Raw genomic sequence first — 14,371 nt, 5'->3', positions numbered from 1 at the left:
TAAACAGTGTTGCCTGGGATTCAGAATACACACTCCTCCTGGTCACCGGGGAATCTCCCCGTTTTCAGATGGGTGTGATTGACAGGTGGATTAGCCAATCAGGGACATTAATGAACGATCCGTATCAAACAGGTCTGTTACGATAGCAAAATTTGATATATTGCTGTATATAATGTGATTTTTATACTTAGGCCTATCACAATAATGACTATATTAATTAATTCCTTGTACTAGTGGGAAATATTTGGGTATTTTTCTGTACTACAATGAGATTTGAGCTGTAGAAGTTTGAAATATGAACTTCTATGACTCCTTATAGAGACAAACTAACTACCAAGTTCTAATCACCAAATGCTAGGTCACACGGGACCTCTGCTGACCTCATGATAAAGATAATATCATGCTGAGGCCCTGTGAGCTATATCTACAGTTACACCACGTAGACTGATTAACAAAAGGACAGTTAGACTTTCTCTGACAATCAGATTCCCTCTAAGAGAAATTTAGTTCACATTCCCTGTAAGAAGATAAAATCCAGTCCTACTGAAACTAATCTGAAACTTGCTGTGCTCAATGTCAGATGTTTTGTACCAAGTCATTTTTAAGTAATGATTGTTGTCTCTTCTTTAAAATCTTGACTTTGTTTTTAACCAAAACATGGCTTGACAAAACACAGGTAATGCAAATCTAGTGGAATCAACTCCACCCAACTTCAAATTTGAATCTGAAACACGAGTAAACAAAAAGGGTGGAGGTGTGTGTGTGTTTTATAGAGATAATTTAGTTACTCATAGATTGTCATTTGGGGTGTTTTCATCTTTTGAATATGTTTCTTTTAAAATGAAGCTTAAACAATCCCCCTCCATACTCTACTTAATCATACACAAACCTTTGGTCTGACTCAGCATGGGCACACTTTGGACCTGCTCAGGAGTAAATATTTTAAATGTCAATGTGGTGGACATTGCTCTGTCTGATCATTTCTGTGTCTTCTTTGACCTGTCTGTTATTGCCCAGAGTCAGGACTAAACATGGGGAATCAGCATTTCATTTTTATGCAGCTAAAACCTGGAACATTCTTCCTGAAGATTTGAGACAGGCCTCTACTTTGACAATGTTTAAATCCAGGCTAAAAATGGTTCTGTTTAGCTGTGCATATGACTGAAAGGTTTTTATTCTGCACTTTTCTCCTTTAATGTTAATTTTATGATCATTATTTGTGATTATTTATGTTTTGAATTGTTGTATTGTGATTTTAATGCCTTTCTGTAAAGCACTTTGAATTACATTGTGTATGAATTGTGCTAAACAAAAAAACTTGCCTTGCCTTACTACTTAAGAGTAGCCTTTTGTTATTTATTTATTGCAGTTTGTAACAATTGTGTACATTTAAAACACTTTTTGGAGATAGTTTTCCTTTAGGGTTTGGTTTCAATATTATCATTTATTATCTATTTTTACTTCAGCAAAATATCGCACTTATCAAAACTTATTATCAGGTTTATTTATACAAAATGTGGGATCAGACTGATATCCCTCTGTATAAAACAAAGCCGTATTCTGGATTCACCAGGCATTAAAAAGTTGTATTTCCAATTCACTTCAGCTATGAATTCTATCACATTTTAGCACATTATGGACATTATTAAAAGCCCTTCTGGGGACTAGTGTAGCGAATTATGCTATAAACACTGATACCTGCATCACATTATTGAACTGTTAATCTTTGTTTGTTGTATCTGTCCCTATTCAAATAAACAATAAAAAAATTGATGTACTGGTAAGATATCATCTAATTATTGTCATCGGGATAATAAAAATACAGCTCCTCATCCCTTATTAACCCAAATATTAACACAGCTAATATAAAGCGCCTACTCACATAACAGAGTGTATGATTAATCGTCTTATATTTCCTTGTACTAACACATATAATATGGTGAGTGCAGTTATAGCTTTATAAAACTTCATGGGGGAAAACAGAGTCAAACTATGTGAATCGCGCAATGCAAGTCACCACATGTACCAAGAATGAGAGATTTCAGGTTTTAAATGGACAAGATCTGCAGTTTATAATTTCTTCAGGCTCAAGGCACCAGCAGAAGTTTTCACCCAGATATTTAATAATAATTCATATTATTTTACCTTTACATACTGAGAAAAGTTGAGTTTCTCTCTTTATTTATCAGGAACAATGCACATAAAATAAACTTTGACCCACACAAAGAGATAATACATTTCTGCCCAGTTATAATAATATTGCTAATTTCCACCTTTAGTCACTGGACAGGTTGATGTCGTAAATGGCGAATGTGCCAATCAAATACAATGTATATTAATGCAATCATTCATTCAGCCAATCAATAAGTGAATCTATCGTCTCCTTCAATCCCAGGCACCATCATAGACTGTAGAAAGAAGTGGACTAAGGGAGTGTGACGTCACCCACAGCGCTCGGCTCCAGGCAAATGAAGCTCTTTGAGGCTCGCAGTTATAGGAGCCAATTTGGAGCCAAGTCCCATATTCCGTATACCAACCGCGAGTATCATAGCAACCAAAGAGCCAATCCAAAGAGCCAATCTGAACCTGTTGAAGGTAAAACCTGTCACTCAATAGGACAAGTGTCGTTTGAGCATACAGCTTCATTAAATAGAGAAATAGTGAATCGCGATATCACAACCAACATCACGTTTCAATTTTTATCACCACATTACTCAGTCTTTACACCTAAGATATGTGACATTCTTGGTATAGCATATTACATATACTGAGATAAAACGATGTATGATATAATAAGAGCAGATCAGTACAGCCCCCTAGTGTCTGCACTGTCTAAAGTGAACCATACTGCCCTATTTGAGAGGTCCGAAGTGGACTCTGGAGAGTACTAGCTCCCAGAGGGGGCCAGCGTGGTACGGATCAATTTGTTTGAAGTGTTGCTACACAAGAGGAAGAGATGACTGGATAAGAAGATGGCACAAAGCTGATATACACATAAAATCATCAGTTCTCACCAAATGCTGAGGTGATTTTGGGATAAACCTCTGCATGATGTGACTTATATGTTGAGGCGTCATGCTTCGCAAACAAAGCTAGCAAGAAAATCTAGTCTTTCCACTGCACAATGTATCCAACAAGAGCTAAAGCCAATGCATTACATAAAGAGACGCTGAAGCATGGAGTAGAGGCACATGGAAGTGACATACCTGCAGAAATAACTGATGACAAACTGGAAGACGTTTTGTGTTAATGCTAGCTTTAGCTTTAGCCTTAGCCTTGTCTCAGCCTTATTATTAAAAGTTTGATTCAGATGAGATTTTGACTTTATTTATTAGAAAGAAAGAATAGAAAACATTTGTAATTATTAGGTGACATCAGTGTCTCACAGAGTAGAGCCCTGGCCCTGGAGCCCTGAGCATGGACACACACAGAGAGCCGCACCAAAGAGCCCCACCCTAAGGCTGCGCCAAGTCAACTGTGCAAATGGAAAAGAGCCTTTTCTCTGTCTCCCCCTTTCTCTCTGTCTGTCGCTCACTTTCTCCCTTTCCTTTCTGTCCATCTGTTTGTCTCTTTCTCGCTATCTGTCTCACTCTCTTTCTCACCTTCTCTCTCTTTCTCCCTTTCTCTCCATCTCTCTCTCTTTCACTGTCTCCCTTTCTCTCTCTCTCTTTTTCCATCTTTGTCTCTTTCTTTTTCTCTATCTGTCTCTCTCTTTCTCTCTCAGTCTCTCTCTCTTTTCCCTCTCACTGCCTCTCTTTCTTCCTTTCTTTCTCTTCCTTTCTCTCTCTCTTGTCTGTCTCCATCTCCTTTTCTCTTTCTATGTATTTTTCTCTCTTTCTCCCTTTCTCTCTATCTGTCTCCCCCTCTCTCTCTCTCTCTCTATTTACCCTCTCTCTGCATCTCTCTCTCTTTCTCTGTGGCTCTCTCTATGTCTCTCTCTCCCTTTTTCTCTCTCTCTTTTCCCTCTCTCTGTGTCTCTCTCTCTTTTCCCTCTCTCTCAGTGTCTCTCTCTCTTTTCCCTCTCTCTCAGTGTCTCCCTCTCTCTCTATGTGTCTCTCTTTTCCCTCTCTCAGTGTCTCTCTCTCTTTGCCTCTCTTTCTCTTTTCCCTCTCTGTATCTCCCTGTCTCTTTTCACTCTCTCTCAATGTCTCTCTTTTCCCTCTCTGTGTCTCTCTCTCTTTGCCCTCTCTGTCAGTGTCGCTCTCTCTTTTCCCTCTCTCTCAGTGTCTCTCTCTTTCCTCTCTCGCTGTGTCTCGCTTTCTTTTCCCCCTCTCTCTGTCTCTCTCTCTTTGCCCTCTCTCTCAGTGTCTCTCTCTTTTCCCTCTCTCTCAGTGTCTCTCTCTTTTCCCTCTCTCTCAGTGTCTCTCTCTTTTCCCTCTCTCTCAGTGTCTCTCTCTTTTCCCTCTCTCTCAGTGTCTCTCTCTTTTCCCTCTCTCTCAGTGTCTCTCTCTTTTCCCTCTCTCTCAGTGTCTCTCTCTCTTTCCCCTCTCTCCCAGCGTCTCTCTCTTTTCCCTCTCTCTCAGTGTCTCTCTCTCCCTCTCTCTGCACCCGGTTCACCTTTGCGCCTGGAGCCAGTGAGACTTGTTTACTCCTTCATCCATCTCCATCTGTCACTCAGTCTCTCAGGGTAATGGCCAGAAAACCATCATAAACACAATGTCCATAATATAAGAGCAGCTTTGAGAACAGGACCAGAGACCAGAGAATAAGAATAAAACTCAACGATCAAAAATTAAGACTGTTGCTATGGAGATTAACAACTCCAAACAAGAAAATATTAGATGTTTGAAATGAGGAACAGTGCTCAAAATGTTGCATGACAGGAAGCAGGCGATGTGATTTTGTGATAATGACTTTTTGCCACAAGTTCAATTCAATTTGCGTGAAAGCCAAGAAGCAAAGCAAAATTGTTAAATAATAAGCAAATTCATTACTCAAATAACCAAAAATAAATAAACCAGTATTGAAATATCATTGGATTATATGACAATAATGCTCTTGTTTTCACAGAATTATGAAAAAAATGACATAGTGATAAACAATTAAAACAAAATCTGCTATCTTTTGAAGGATGAAAAGTCCTCAAAATGGCGCCTGTATCGAGAAGCCAAAAATCTACATATAGCCTGTTGTTCTAGATTGACAATTTGACTGACAGAGTAGATTACAAAAAGCTAACATAATCCTCAGGGCTGTTTCAAGAATTCTGGGTAGTTTCTATTGACCTTATTCGGCCCCACCCATTTTTGCCTCTAAATGCTCCTAAACTCATTTCTTTGTAGAGTCTCTTCAGGCTAACCCCATAAAGAAATAATAACTTGGAAAACCTGTCTATAAATCCTCCTCTCATTATTTTGGCATTTAGCAAATAGAAATTATTCTGTTAATCCTAGTTGACCTGAAATAGGAAAAGTTTAATTCGGTTTCATGTCAGACAGTGAGAAATAAAAGCATATAGTTTCGTTTCCATAGGGCCGATACGGGGTGGTATGGACCCTGAGTGTTTCCACTTCATAAAACGATCTGTACTGCCCCTTTTTATCTCGATGGGATTGGCGTGCATCAATAAACAGTAAACAGTTGACTAGGTCAGTTTTGCAAAGTCTATCAGCTCAACATACAAGCTGCCATCACTGGAAATACACAGTATATCACAAGATCAAGTCAGAGTCTGGTGAGAAACTATTATTTCATGTTTGTATCAGTTTTTTGCCATCTTAATAATGAGCTTTTGTCCGAATGTGTGCTGCTACTGTTTTACTGCGACTATTGTACTGTTGGTTCTCCAGTGACTGTGTGGAGGCGTGTCCAGCCCTGCAAGCTCATTGTAGTGCCACTGTTGATGCTGTGTTGATGCTCCTGTAGCACCTGTCTATTTATAGCTATCCTGCGTCACCACTTATGTCCCACCTTTAGTTGTACCTTGCTAGACTTGTGTCACGCCCTTAAGCCTCGGCGTTTTGGCTGCCCCGGGCCCCCATTATTGTGTCTTGCAAACAAATAAGCCCAGCCCCTTTTGTAAGACGCCATTAACAAAATACAAAAGGCCAGATGTGTGTTTCAAATGGATTCACTTAAACAAACTAATTTTCCGCTTCTTCCAGGCTTTACAGAGAAATGATGCCAACTCATAAACATTAGAATTAAACAAACATTTCATCTTGTCGTCATTACACCAGAGCACATCAGGGCAGTGATCATTTCTAAATTCATCATAAAAAGGACAATACATCAAACCACTTCTCCAACTCACACAAACCACAATCTTTTGTCTTCAGGGGATTGTGAAAACATCACAGTTTTTAAGGCCAGGGGGAGGAATTCCTGTGTGCAACTGTGCAATGAGCTGTGCACAGGAGTAGGAGTAGTAGTAGCAGCTAGTGCAGTAGTAGAAGTAGTAGTAGTAGTAGTAGCAGTAGCCAGTGCGGTAGTAGTAGTAAGAGCAGCCAGTGCAGTAGTGGGAGTAGTAGCAGTAGTAGCAATAGTAGTAGTAGTAGCAGTAGCAGCAGCAGCAGTAGCAGCCAGGTGCAGTAGCAGTAGCAGTAGTAGCCATAGCAGTCAAGTCAATAGATTTGTGCTAACCCTAACCTCGTCCCCTATACTTCCAAATAACTGTTTCTACACAGCTGCCCTTGTGATGAGAGAAGTGGAACAAAACCAGAGGACAGTCAGTATGTATTAAACATGAGCAGAGATCTCTCCTGCTCCCTCCGCCTGAGACAGAGGCTGATGACTTCATTTCTTCACCACATTTGATAAATAAATGATGACAAAAGCTTTTCTACGAATGCTACTTCAGAGCAAAAACGATTAAGGCGCTTGACCCTACGAAACGATGTCTTTTAATTAGCAATCCAGCAGATCAAATGCATTTTCCAGCACAGGGTTAGGAGGTTATTATGGCAGACATCTTGTACCAAATGATACGCAAATGGAAGATATTGTATGAGTGGAGTTGATCACAGTAGTGTAATAATCATCCCATCTTTAGCACTAGTATTTTAACTATGTACCTGTAGAAGACTTTTGGATGTGTGTTACTTATCTGTGATTCAAATTAGCAAAACAACAACAACGTGAAATCTAAGCTTGGTTAAATATAAAGTGTGTTAAGTTCTGAATGATTACATGTAGACAGAAAGTTAAAACCATACTTTGGAACACTCTCCATAAACTTAATGCCATACTGTGGAATATTCTGGCCAAAGAAACAATATTTCCATGAAAATGAGGCCAAATGAGAGTCAGGTTTGTGGAGATGCAAGCCCATCCACAGTAAGGATACATGTTTTTGAGTGCAATAAACACAAAAAAGCCATTTATTTATTTTTGGCTAATAAGTTGCATACTGTGGTTTTAGGCTTAAAAATTTCATATCTAAAGTGGAAATACAGAAACGGGTTCATCAAAGGATAAAACGCTAAGCCAAAAATGTGGTTTACTCCATTCAGTATAGTTAAAACAGCAGTGACAGTTATATTGGAGAAACAAAGCAGCGTCTTCATAAAAGCATGTACAAACACTGTCGCAAGAGCAGCTCGGGACAACAATCTGCTATATATCTCCATTTCAAAGCCACTAACCACTCCTTTGAAGAGAGAGCAGTACAGATATTAGCCAAAGAAAAGAAATGGTTTGAGAGGGGAGTTAAAGAGGCATTTTTTGTTAAGAAACACAATCCATCTTTGAACAGGAATGGGGGCCTTAGGCATCATTTATATTCTATTTATAACTGTCCTCAGACCTAAATCAAAACAAGGAAAACTCTAGCGATCGCCAGTATGCTAATAAGTGTGAGAGAATGATTAAGCTAACTATGACTCAGGCACAGTTCACACTTAATGTAGCTCATTAGGCCTTGCAAACAAACAGAAACTGTAAACAAATCGGTGTGTTAGTTTTAGTGTAGTTAGCTCCTCCCCTCAGACAGATATAAGGCAGTGTCCACCAGTGATCTGACCAGGACTGAAGAAGAGACTTAGATGAGCAGCAAAACATCTTCACTCAAAAAACTTTTGTCCAGTTGACAGAATTGAATATTTCTTTGCTATGGATCATACCTGTTTGACTGAGGGATTATACAGATACTACAGTACCCTAATTATTAAAGGTACACTATCTTTTCTGGTGGAAGGACAATGGAAGAATCACATGCTTATACGGCATTAAACCCGTCAGGTAACATCTCCATGGAGACAAGCAGTTACAATCTCTCCACCAGAAAAGCTACATAGTGCACCTTTAAATGACTCTGAATTTGTGAGTAGCAAAACGACATCCCATCAACTGCACAGTGACTACATCATAACATCATTTTCTATCTCACGCTATATAACGACGGCTGATTTCCTTGCATTGAGTTAGTGTGTCAGGAATACTCTGTCTAGACAATACCTCCAAGACCTGAACAATGAGGCTGAGAAAAGCAGCACCTAAACATTCCTCCGCAGCAGTGGCACCCGAGGGCTCCCACTGGGAGACAGAAGTATTTATAGCAGCGCGGTCAGGGTCCTTTGTATTAGGATGAATGGGTTTAATGAAGAGGAGGATGCACACATACATCAAGTCAAATGCAATCAGGGAAATGAACTGTGTTTGTTTATACAATACAGACTTAATAAATGATCATATATTTCATGTTTGGTAATTAAAGTACAGTCATGGTTTAGTCCTGGTTTAGTCCTACTTCAGTCCTGGTTCAGTCCAGGTTTAGACCTAGTTTAGTCACTGTTCTATTCTCATTATGTCCTGGATTAGTCCTTTCTTGCTCCATGTTTTAGTCCTTGTTGAGTCCTGCAAGTCCTGGTTTAGTCCTAGTTTAGTCCTTGTTCAGTCCAGATTCAACCTTGGTTCAGTCCTGGTCCAGTCCTGGTCCAGTCCTGGTCCAGTCCTGGTCCAGTCCTGGTTCAGTCCTGGTTCAGTCCTGGTCCAGTCCTGGTCCAGTCCTGGTTCAGTCCTGGTTCAGTCCTGGTTCAGTCCTGGTTCAGTCCTGGTTCAGTTGTGGTTTAATCCTGGTTTAGTCCGGATTCAGTCCAGGTTTAGTCCAGGTTTAGTCCAGGTTTAGTCCAGGTTTAGTCCAGGTTTAGTCCAGGTTTAGTCCTGGTTTAGTCCTGGTTTAGTCCTGGTTTAGTCCTGGTTTAGTCCTGCTTCAGTCCTGGTTCAGTCCAGGTTTAGACCTAGTTTAGTCACTGTTCTATTCTCATTATGTCCTGGATTAGTCCTTTCTTGCTCCATGTTTTAGTCCTTGTTGAGTCCTGCAAGTCCTGGTTTAGTCCTAGTTTAGTCCTTGTTCAGTCCAGATTCAACCTTGGTTCAGTCCTGGTTCAGTCCTGGTTCAGTCCTGGTCCAGTCCTGGTCCAGTCCTGGTTCAGTCCTGGTTCAGTCCTGGTTCAGTCCTGGTTCAGTCCTGGTTCAGTCCTGGTTCAGTTGTGGTTTAATCCTGGTTTAGTCCGGATTCAGTCCAGGTTTAGTCCAGGTTTAGTCCAGGTTTAGTCCAGGTTTAGTCCAGGTTTAGTCCAGGTTTAGTCCAGGTTTAGTCCTTGTATTAAACTACAGTATGTGCAACAGGACTTTTCCTTCACTGCGGGTCCAGGAATGCACCTTGTAATTTTCTCTTGACATTGTGAGCTAAGACTTCGTGCTTGGACAAAAAGCTGCATTCTCCATGTGATTAAACCCTGGGAGGTGTAGTCATTACAGGAAAGATTTACTTCAACCACATTTCAAACTACAAACTCACCCCAAACTTACTGCAGCTGTGAGCATTGAGAATCCACTGTGTTTACACTCTTTCCACTCTAGATTATTTAAAGTGGTTGATTTGAATTTTATAAAACATTTAACACTCACAGAACTGTATGCTGAGGCTGAGGATGGCCAGCGCAGCCGCACCTCCCACCACAAGGAGGAGGAAGCGGTTACGAGCCTGCATCATGTGACTGGGTCTGTGTCAGCCATCCAGCTCTCCGCCCATCACACCTGCAACCTGCACACGGGGAGAGGGGGCAATGGGGTTAATTATATGGAAAAACAACAACACCGATTTTCTTTCCCCCCTGGTTTTCCATTCTGTTTAAAGGCCCCATATTACGTTATTTCCAGATCTATGTTATAATCTTTCCTCATCGCAAACATACCCAGAGTTGTGTTTTGTTTCATTCACAAATGTTTAACACACATATCCTGCATTTTTTAGGCTGAGTTCTTCTCTCAAACTGAAAACGCAGAATACAGGGAGTGCTCCATTGTTGGTATCATTCGGATTATTTCAGCCTTGGGTGTGCCTAATGTACAGAACTAAAGGTAAACTGTAGCTGTTCACTTGAAAACTCCTACTTCATGACATTACAAGGTGGAACAGAGCATTGTGAGCACTGGAGACGTAGACAGACTTATAATAAAGGATTACTCAAACATGTGTGAATGAAACAAAACAACTCCATGTATGTTTTTGAGGAGGTAGGAGCATTTTAACATGGCTTAAGGATCACAAGAGTCAGTTTTGTGTAATATAGGACCTTTAATAATATGTTTTCGCAAGCTATTTTACACATAGCAGCACGACCCTGTGAGTGCCATAACTCACGTTTTTTTCTCCTCCTCTTCCAAACACACAGGTCTGGCTTTTCTGTGTTACATATTTAACTAAGATGTGAGTTCTCTCCACTGTAATCCAGTCTGGTCACAAGCGGTTCAATAGCTGAGAGGGCTCTGCAGGAAAAAAAGGAGAAGATATGGGGAAAATGTGGCTTTAAGTGCAAACCTACAATTTAGACTAGGCTAAAAATACCTCCGGTTTGAGGAGTTAAGCCTGTGTTTAGCCAAAAAGATGCTAATGCTATGGTAATTTAAATGTAGTCAGGTTGGTCTAAAGGTTTTCAAACACTGGTGTGGGTACATTTCTTTGTATTGCAATGTGCTTTAAAGGATATATGACTGGTTAGACAATCCATTTGACAAAAACATAGTTAACATAATAATATTTAAGATTTTAGAAAAAGTCTTGCCTAGTTTTTACATTTTTGGTGATTTGTATTTTAATTTGAATCATTCTCCTTCCTGGTTGGACATGGGCAGCAGATGTGACACACGCAGATTTAATTCCATAACTGTTACCTAGCAACCATGATGTAAACAAGGGCCAAAACTTGTCAAAATAGGACAATAATTATAGGCCAATGAAGTTCATCTGGTCTTCAGTTAATTTCTTTAAATAGATTATTTTTTCAGACCAAGGTTAAGTTTGTTTTCATACCTGACATACCTTTTGACTGTTCACTCACGCTCTTCCTCCACATTATGGACTGGGATGGAGTGAATATCAATGGGACAGAGGACAACAAACATAGTCGCTGGATTAAGGAGCCAATCGAAATATGGAAACATGCCCACGGGACTTTAAACCGGAACGAGGGGGCCTTTCTACTCTCACACACCTGGGATACTGTCCTGAAGAAGTCGGACTGCAGATGGCGCTGTCGTCCTGCCTCCACAACTAGGAAGGCAGCGCCAAAACCTGAACACTCTGAGGAAGAACCCTAGTGAGCAGTCCAAATTGTCAGGGATGAAAACAAACAAAACCTTGGTCTGGAAACATAATTTATTAAAATAACACAATAGTTATGATTAACCTAATACAGATAAATGACAACATGTTTATTTTGTTAAATGAAGGGTTAAACTATATCAGGAACAATGTGTATCTTTTTTGATGGAATTGTCAGTGCTGATGACTTAAGTAAAAAGGTATTCCATTTTAGAACTTTCTGTATTTCTGTACTTTTTTTTCCCACAAACTGCCACTTAACTGATGTTAAACTATGCTAAATATTTACCACAGGTACTATTTGAGATTCTACAGCAGTAAGTACAGTCCACCTATCAGTTGACAGTTTCTTGAATACTCCTCCTAGTGTAAACCTAACCAGTTAAAGGTCATATATTACATAAAAGTGACTCTTGTGAGCTTTAAGTCATGTTATAATGTTCTTACCTCCTCAAAAACATACCTGGAGTTCACACATGTTTGAGTAACCATTTATTATTAGTCTGTATACATCTCCATAGCTCAAAATGCTCTGTTCCACCTTGTGATGTCATGAAACAGTATTTATCATATTAACAGCTACCTTTTACCTTTTATTCAGCAGATATTGGCAATTCCAGGAGAGAAATTATCAAAATGATCCTAGTGAAGTTGTATGGGAGTTTTAAAACACAGTGGAGCACTTCCTGCATTACCACATGACATCACAAGGTGGAATAGACTTTTTTACACTAGAGAGAACAACTCAGCTTAAATACGCAGGATTTGTGCGTTAAATATGTGTGAATGAAACAAAACACAACTGAGGAAACATTATTATCACATAGATCAGAAAATAGTTTAATATGTGCTCTTTTACAGTTTTTATTTGAGATGCATTTTTTTGTATTCCTAGTTTACAAATGCACAGATTTATTGCAGTAAAATGATATTGTTGTAACATGTAAGTAATGGTGTGGCACGAATCTAACAGTTGCATAATTTTGGCAGAGAATCAAACATGCATTCCTTTGTAACCTTATCAAAACGAACAAATAAGCGTTAAAATATCACACTGCACGTTGCATTCACAGCTATTTTAATATAATCAATCAACATAACGCTTATAAATGGCATGATCTCGCGGGATTAGTTAACCAGTCATAACTAGCTTAACTACCATTAGCAGCTGCGCGTTAGCCTGGTAACCTGGCAACACTCACCTTTATCTCCACACAGCAATTAAACGATAAACGCTCCAGAACAACTGCGTAACAACACTTTTCGCAAACTTTACCTCTTGCTACGTGTTGCTCCCATCAAACCACGTAAGCACTGGCATCTCCCGGACAGAGCTTCGTCCCCGTTATTGTATTGACCGTGCAAGTTACACAATTTAATTCCATCATCCGAGTGAATTAGGTCGGATCCCCATGCAACGGCTAAACTAGGATAAGTGATTCGCAAAATGGGCGAGTGCCGAGTGTTTCTTACCGGCGTAAACGTGTCGCAGAGCCGCAGGAGTGAGTCCAGCTGGAGACTTGAATCCACCGCTTCGTGTTTGCAAACTCTGAGCTCCTGCAGGTTCTGACGGAGAGGGACGTTATCAAGTCAGCGGAAATGCTAAATGTGAGACTTCCGGTGTGCACTTTCAAAATAAGACACGTGTGAAAATAAAATAAACATCGCGTAAAAATACTAGTCATTCGGCTTTTTTAATAGGATCCGAGTCTTTTGGATGCGTTCATTTTAAAGAGCCGTTTAAAAGACTCATTTTATCAACAAACTAATTACAGACAGAAATGACCAAGACTAATTATTATCAGTTTAAAATGATTCAAACTGAGAGTGGGAGTGTGTTTACTCTTTGGAATTACGTATAATCTAAATAAAACTTTGCATTCCAATAATAATTATAATAATAATAATAATAATAATAATAATAATAATAATAATAATAATAATAATAATAATAATAATACATTAATTAATAAAAACTGTTATGATGTCAGATATATGTTTTTCTGTGTGCAAAGCTCTCATTCATGTTGACGCCTCTGCTTCTGTGTATTCTTGTGTTGATTTAACGTTAATCAGGTTAAAAATGCATTAAAAAAATAGATGAAAACAGATTAGGATTCTTTTAAAAATGAGATCTGGAAAGGAACGTTCTTCTTCTTCTCATTTTTATAAAACATATCAAAGATGAGTAAATGTAGACTATTCACCAGCTTTGTTACACAGTTTAGATTTTAGATTTGAAAATACCTTAGTTCTGTCTGGTCCTGGTTTAGACCTAGTTCTGGTTTACTTTAGGCGACTGGTTGTAAAACTTTTCACACAAAGTACCATGTAAAACTATTTGGATTACTCACCAGATCTAAACCCGGCCTAATCTGGGGTTCAATATGGTTTAAAATGAGACTAAACCAGGTCTAAAATTAGACTAAATCATGAATAAGGAAGTTATACATATAATTAGCCCAAAAGAGGACAAAATCAATAGATTTTTCTCCAAATACTCAAACTACAGAGGGCCCCTCTGTAAATTAAAAATATATTATGAAAAACGTTTCCGGTTTAGAAGTGTATTGATTCGTGTAACTTCACAGACATAAGGCGCCCGTCTGGCCTCTGATATGAACCGTCTGCTTTCACTAAACACAGCCCTACTGCGCCACCTACCGGACAATACCTGCAATGCATGATGTTTTATAAAATCCATAAGTCTAAATACCTTGTCTATGCAGCTGAAGTCGTGGTAATTTGTGATAAAAAAAAATAAAAAAAATAAAAAATAAAATAAATAAATAAAATAAAATAAAATAAAATAAAATAAAATAAAAT

At 39.1% G+C, this 14,371-nt stretch overlaps 1 protein-coding gene across 1 annotated transcript in view; it reads right to left on the bottom strand.

The window, feature by feature from the left end:
- Positions 1-13,103, bottom strand: part of pxylp1 (2-phosphoxylose phosphatase 1) — a 32,937-nt gene extending 19,834 nt beyond the window's left edge. The window contains exons 1-2 of the mRNA XM_033977606.2: positions 13,019-13,103; positions 9,850-9,985 (exon numbers count right to left, since the gene is read on the bottom strand). Of these exons, the coding sequence (XP_033833497.1) occupies positions 9,850-9,934 (85 nt within the window). The 5' untranslated portion in view covers positions 9,935-9,985; positions 13,019-13,103. The remainder of the gene's footprint in view (positions 1-9,849; positions 9,986-13,018) is intronic.
- Positions 13,104-14,371: the final 1,268 nt, after the last annotated feature.

This window comes from Periophthalmus magnuspinnatus, chromosome 13 (genome assembly GCF_009829125.3).
Source record: "Periophthalmus magnuspinnatus isolate fPerMag1 chromosome 13, fPerMag1.2.pri, whole genome shotgun sequence".
Taxonomy (NCBI): domain Eukaryota; kingdom Metazoa; phylum Chordata; class Actinopteri; order Gobiiformes; family Gobiidae; genus Periophthalmus; species Periophthalmus magnuspinnatus.
This window is presented reverse-complemented; position numbering and strand designations above follow the sequence as displayed.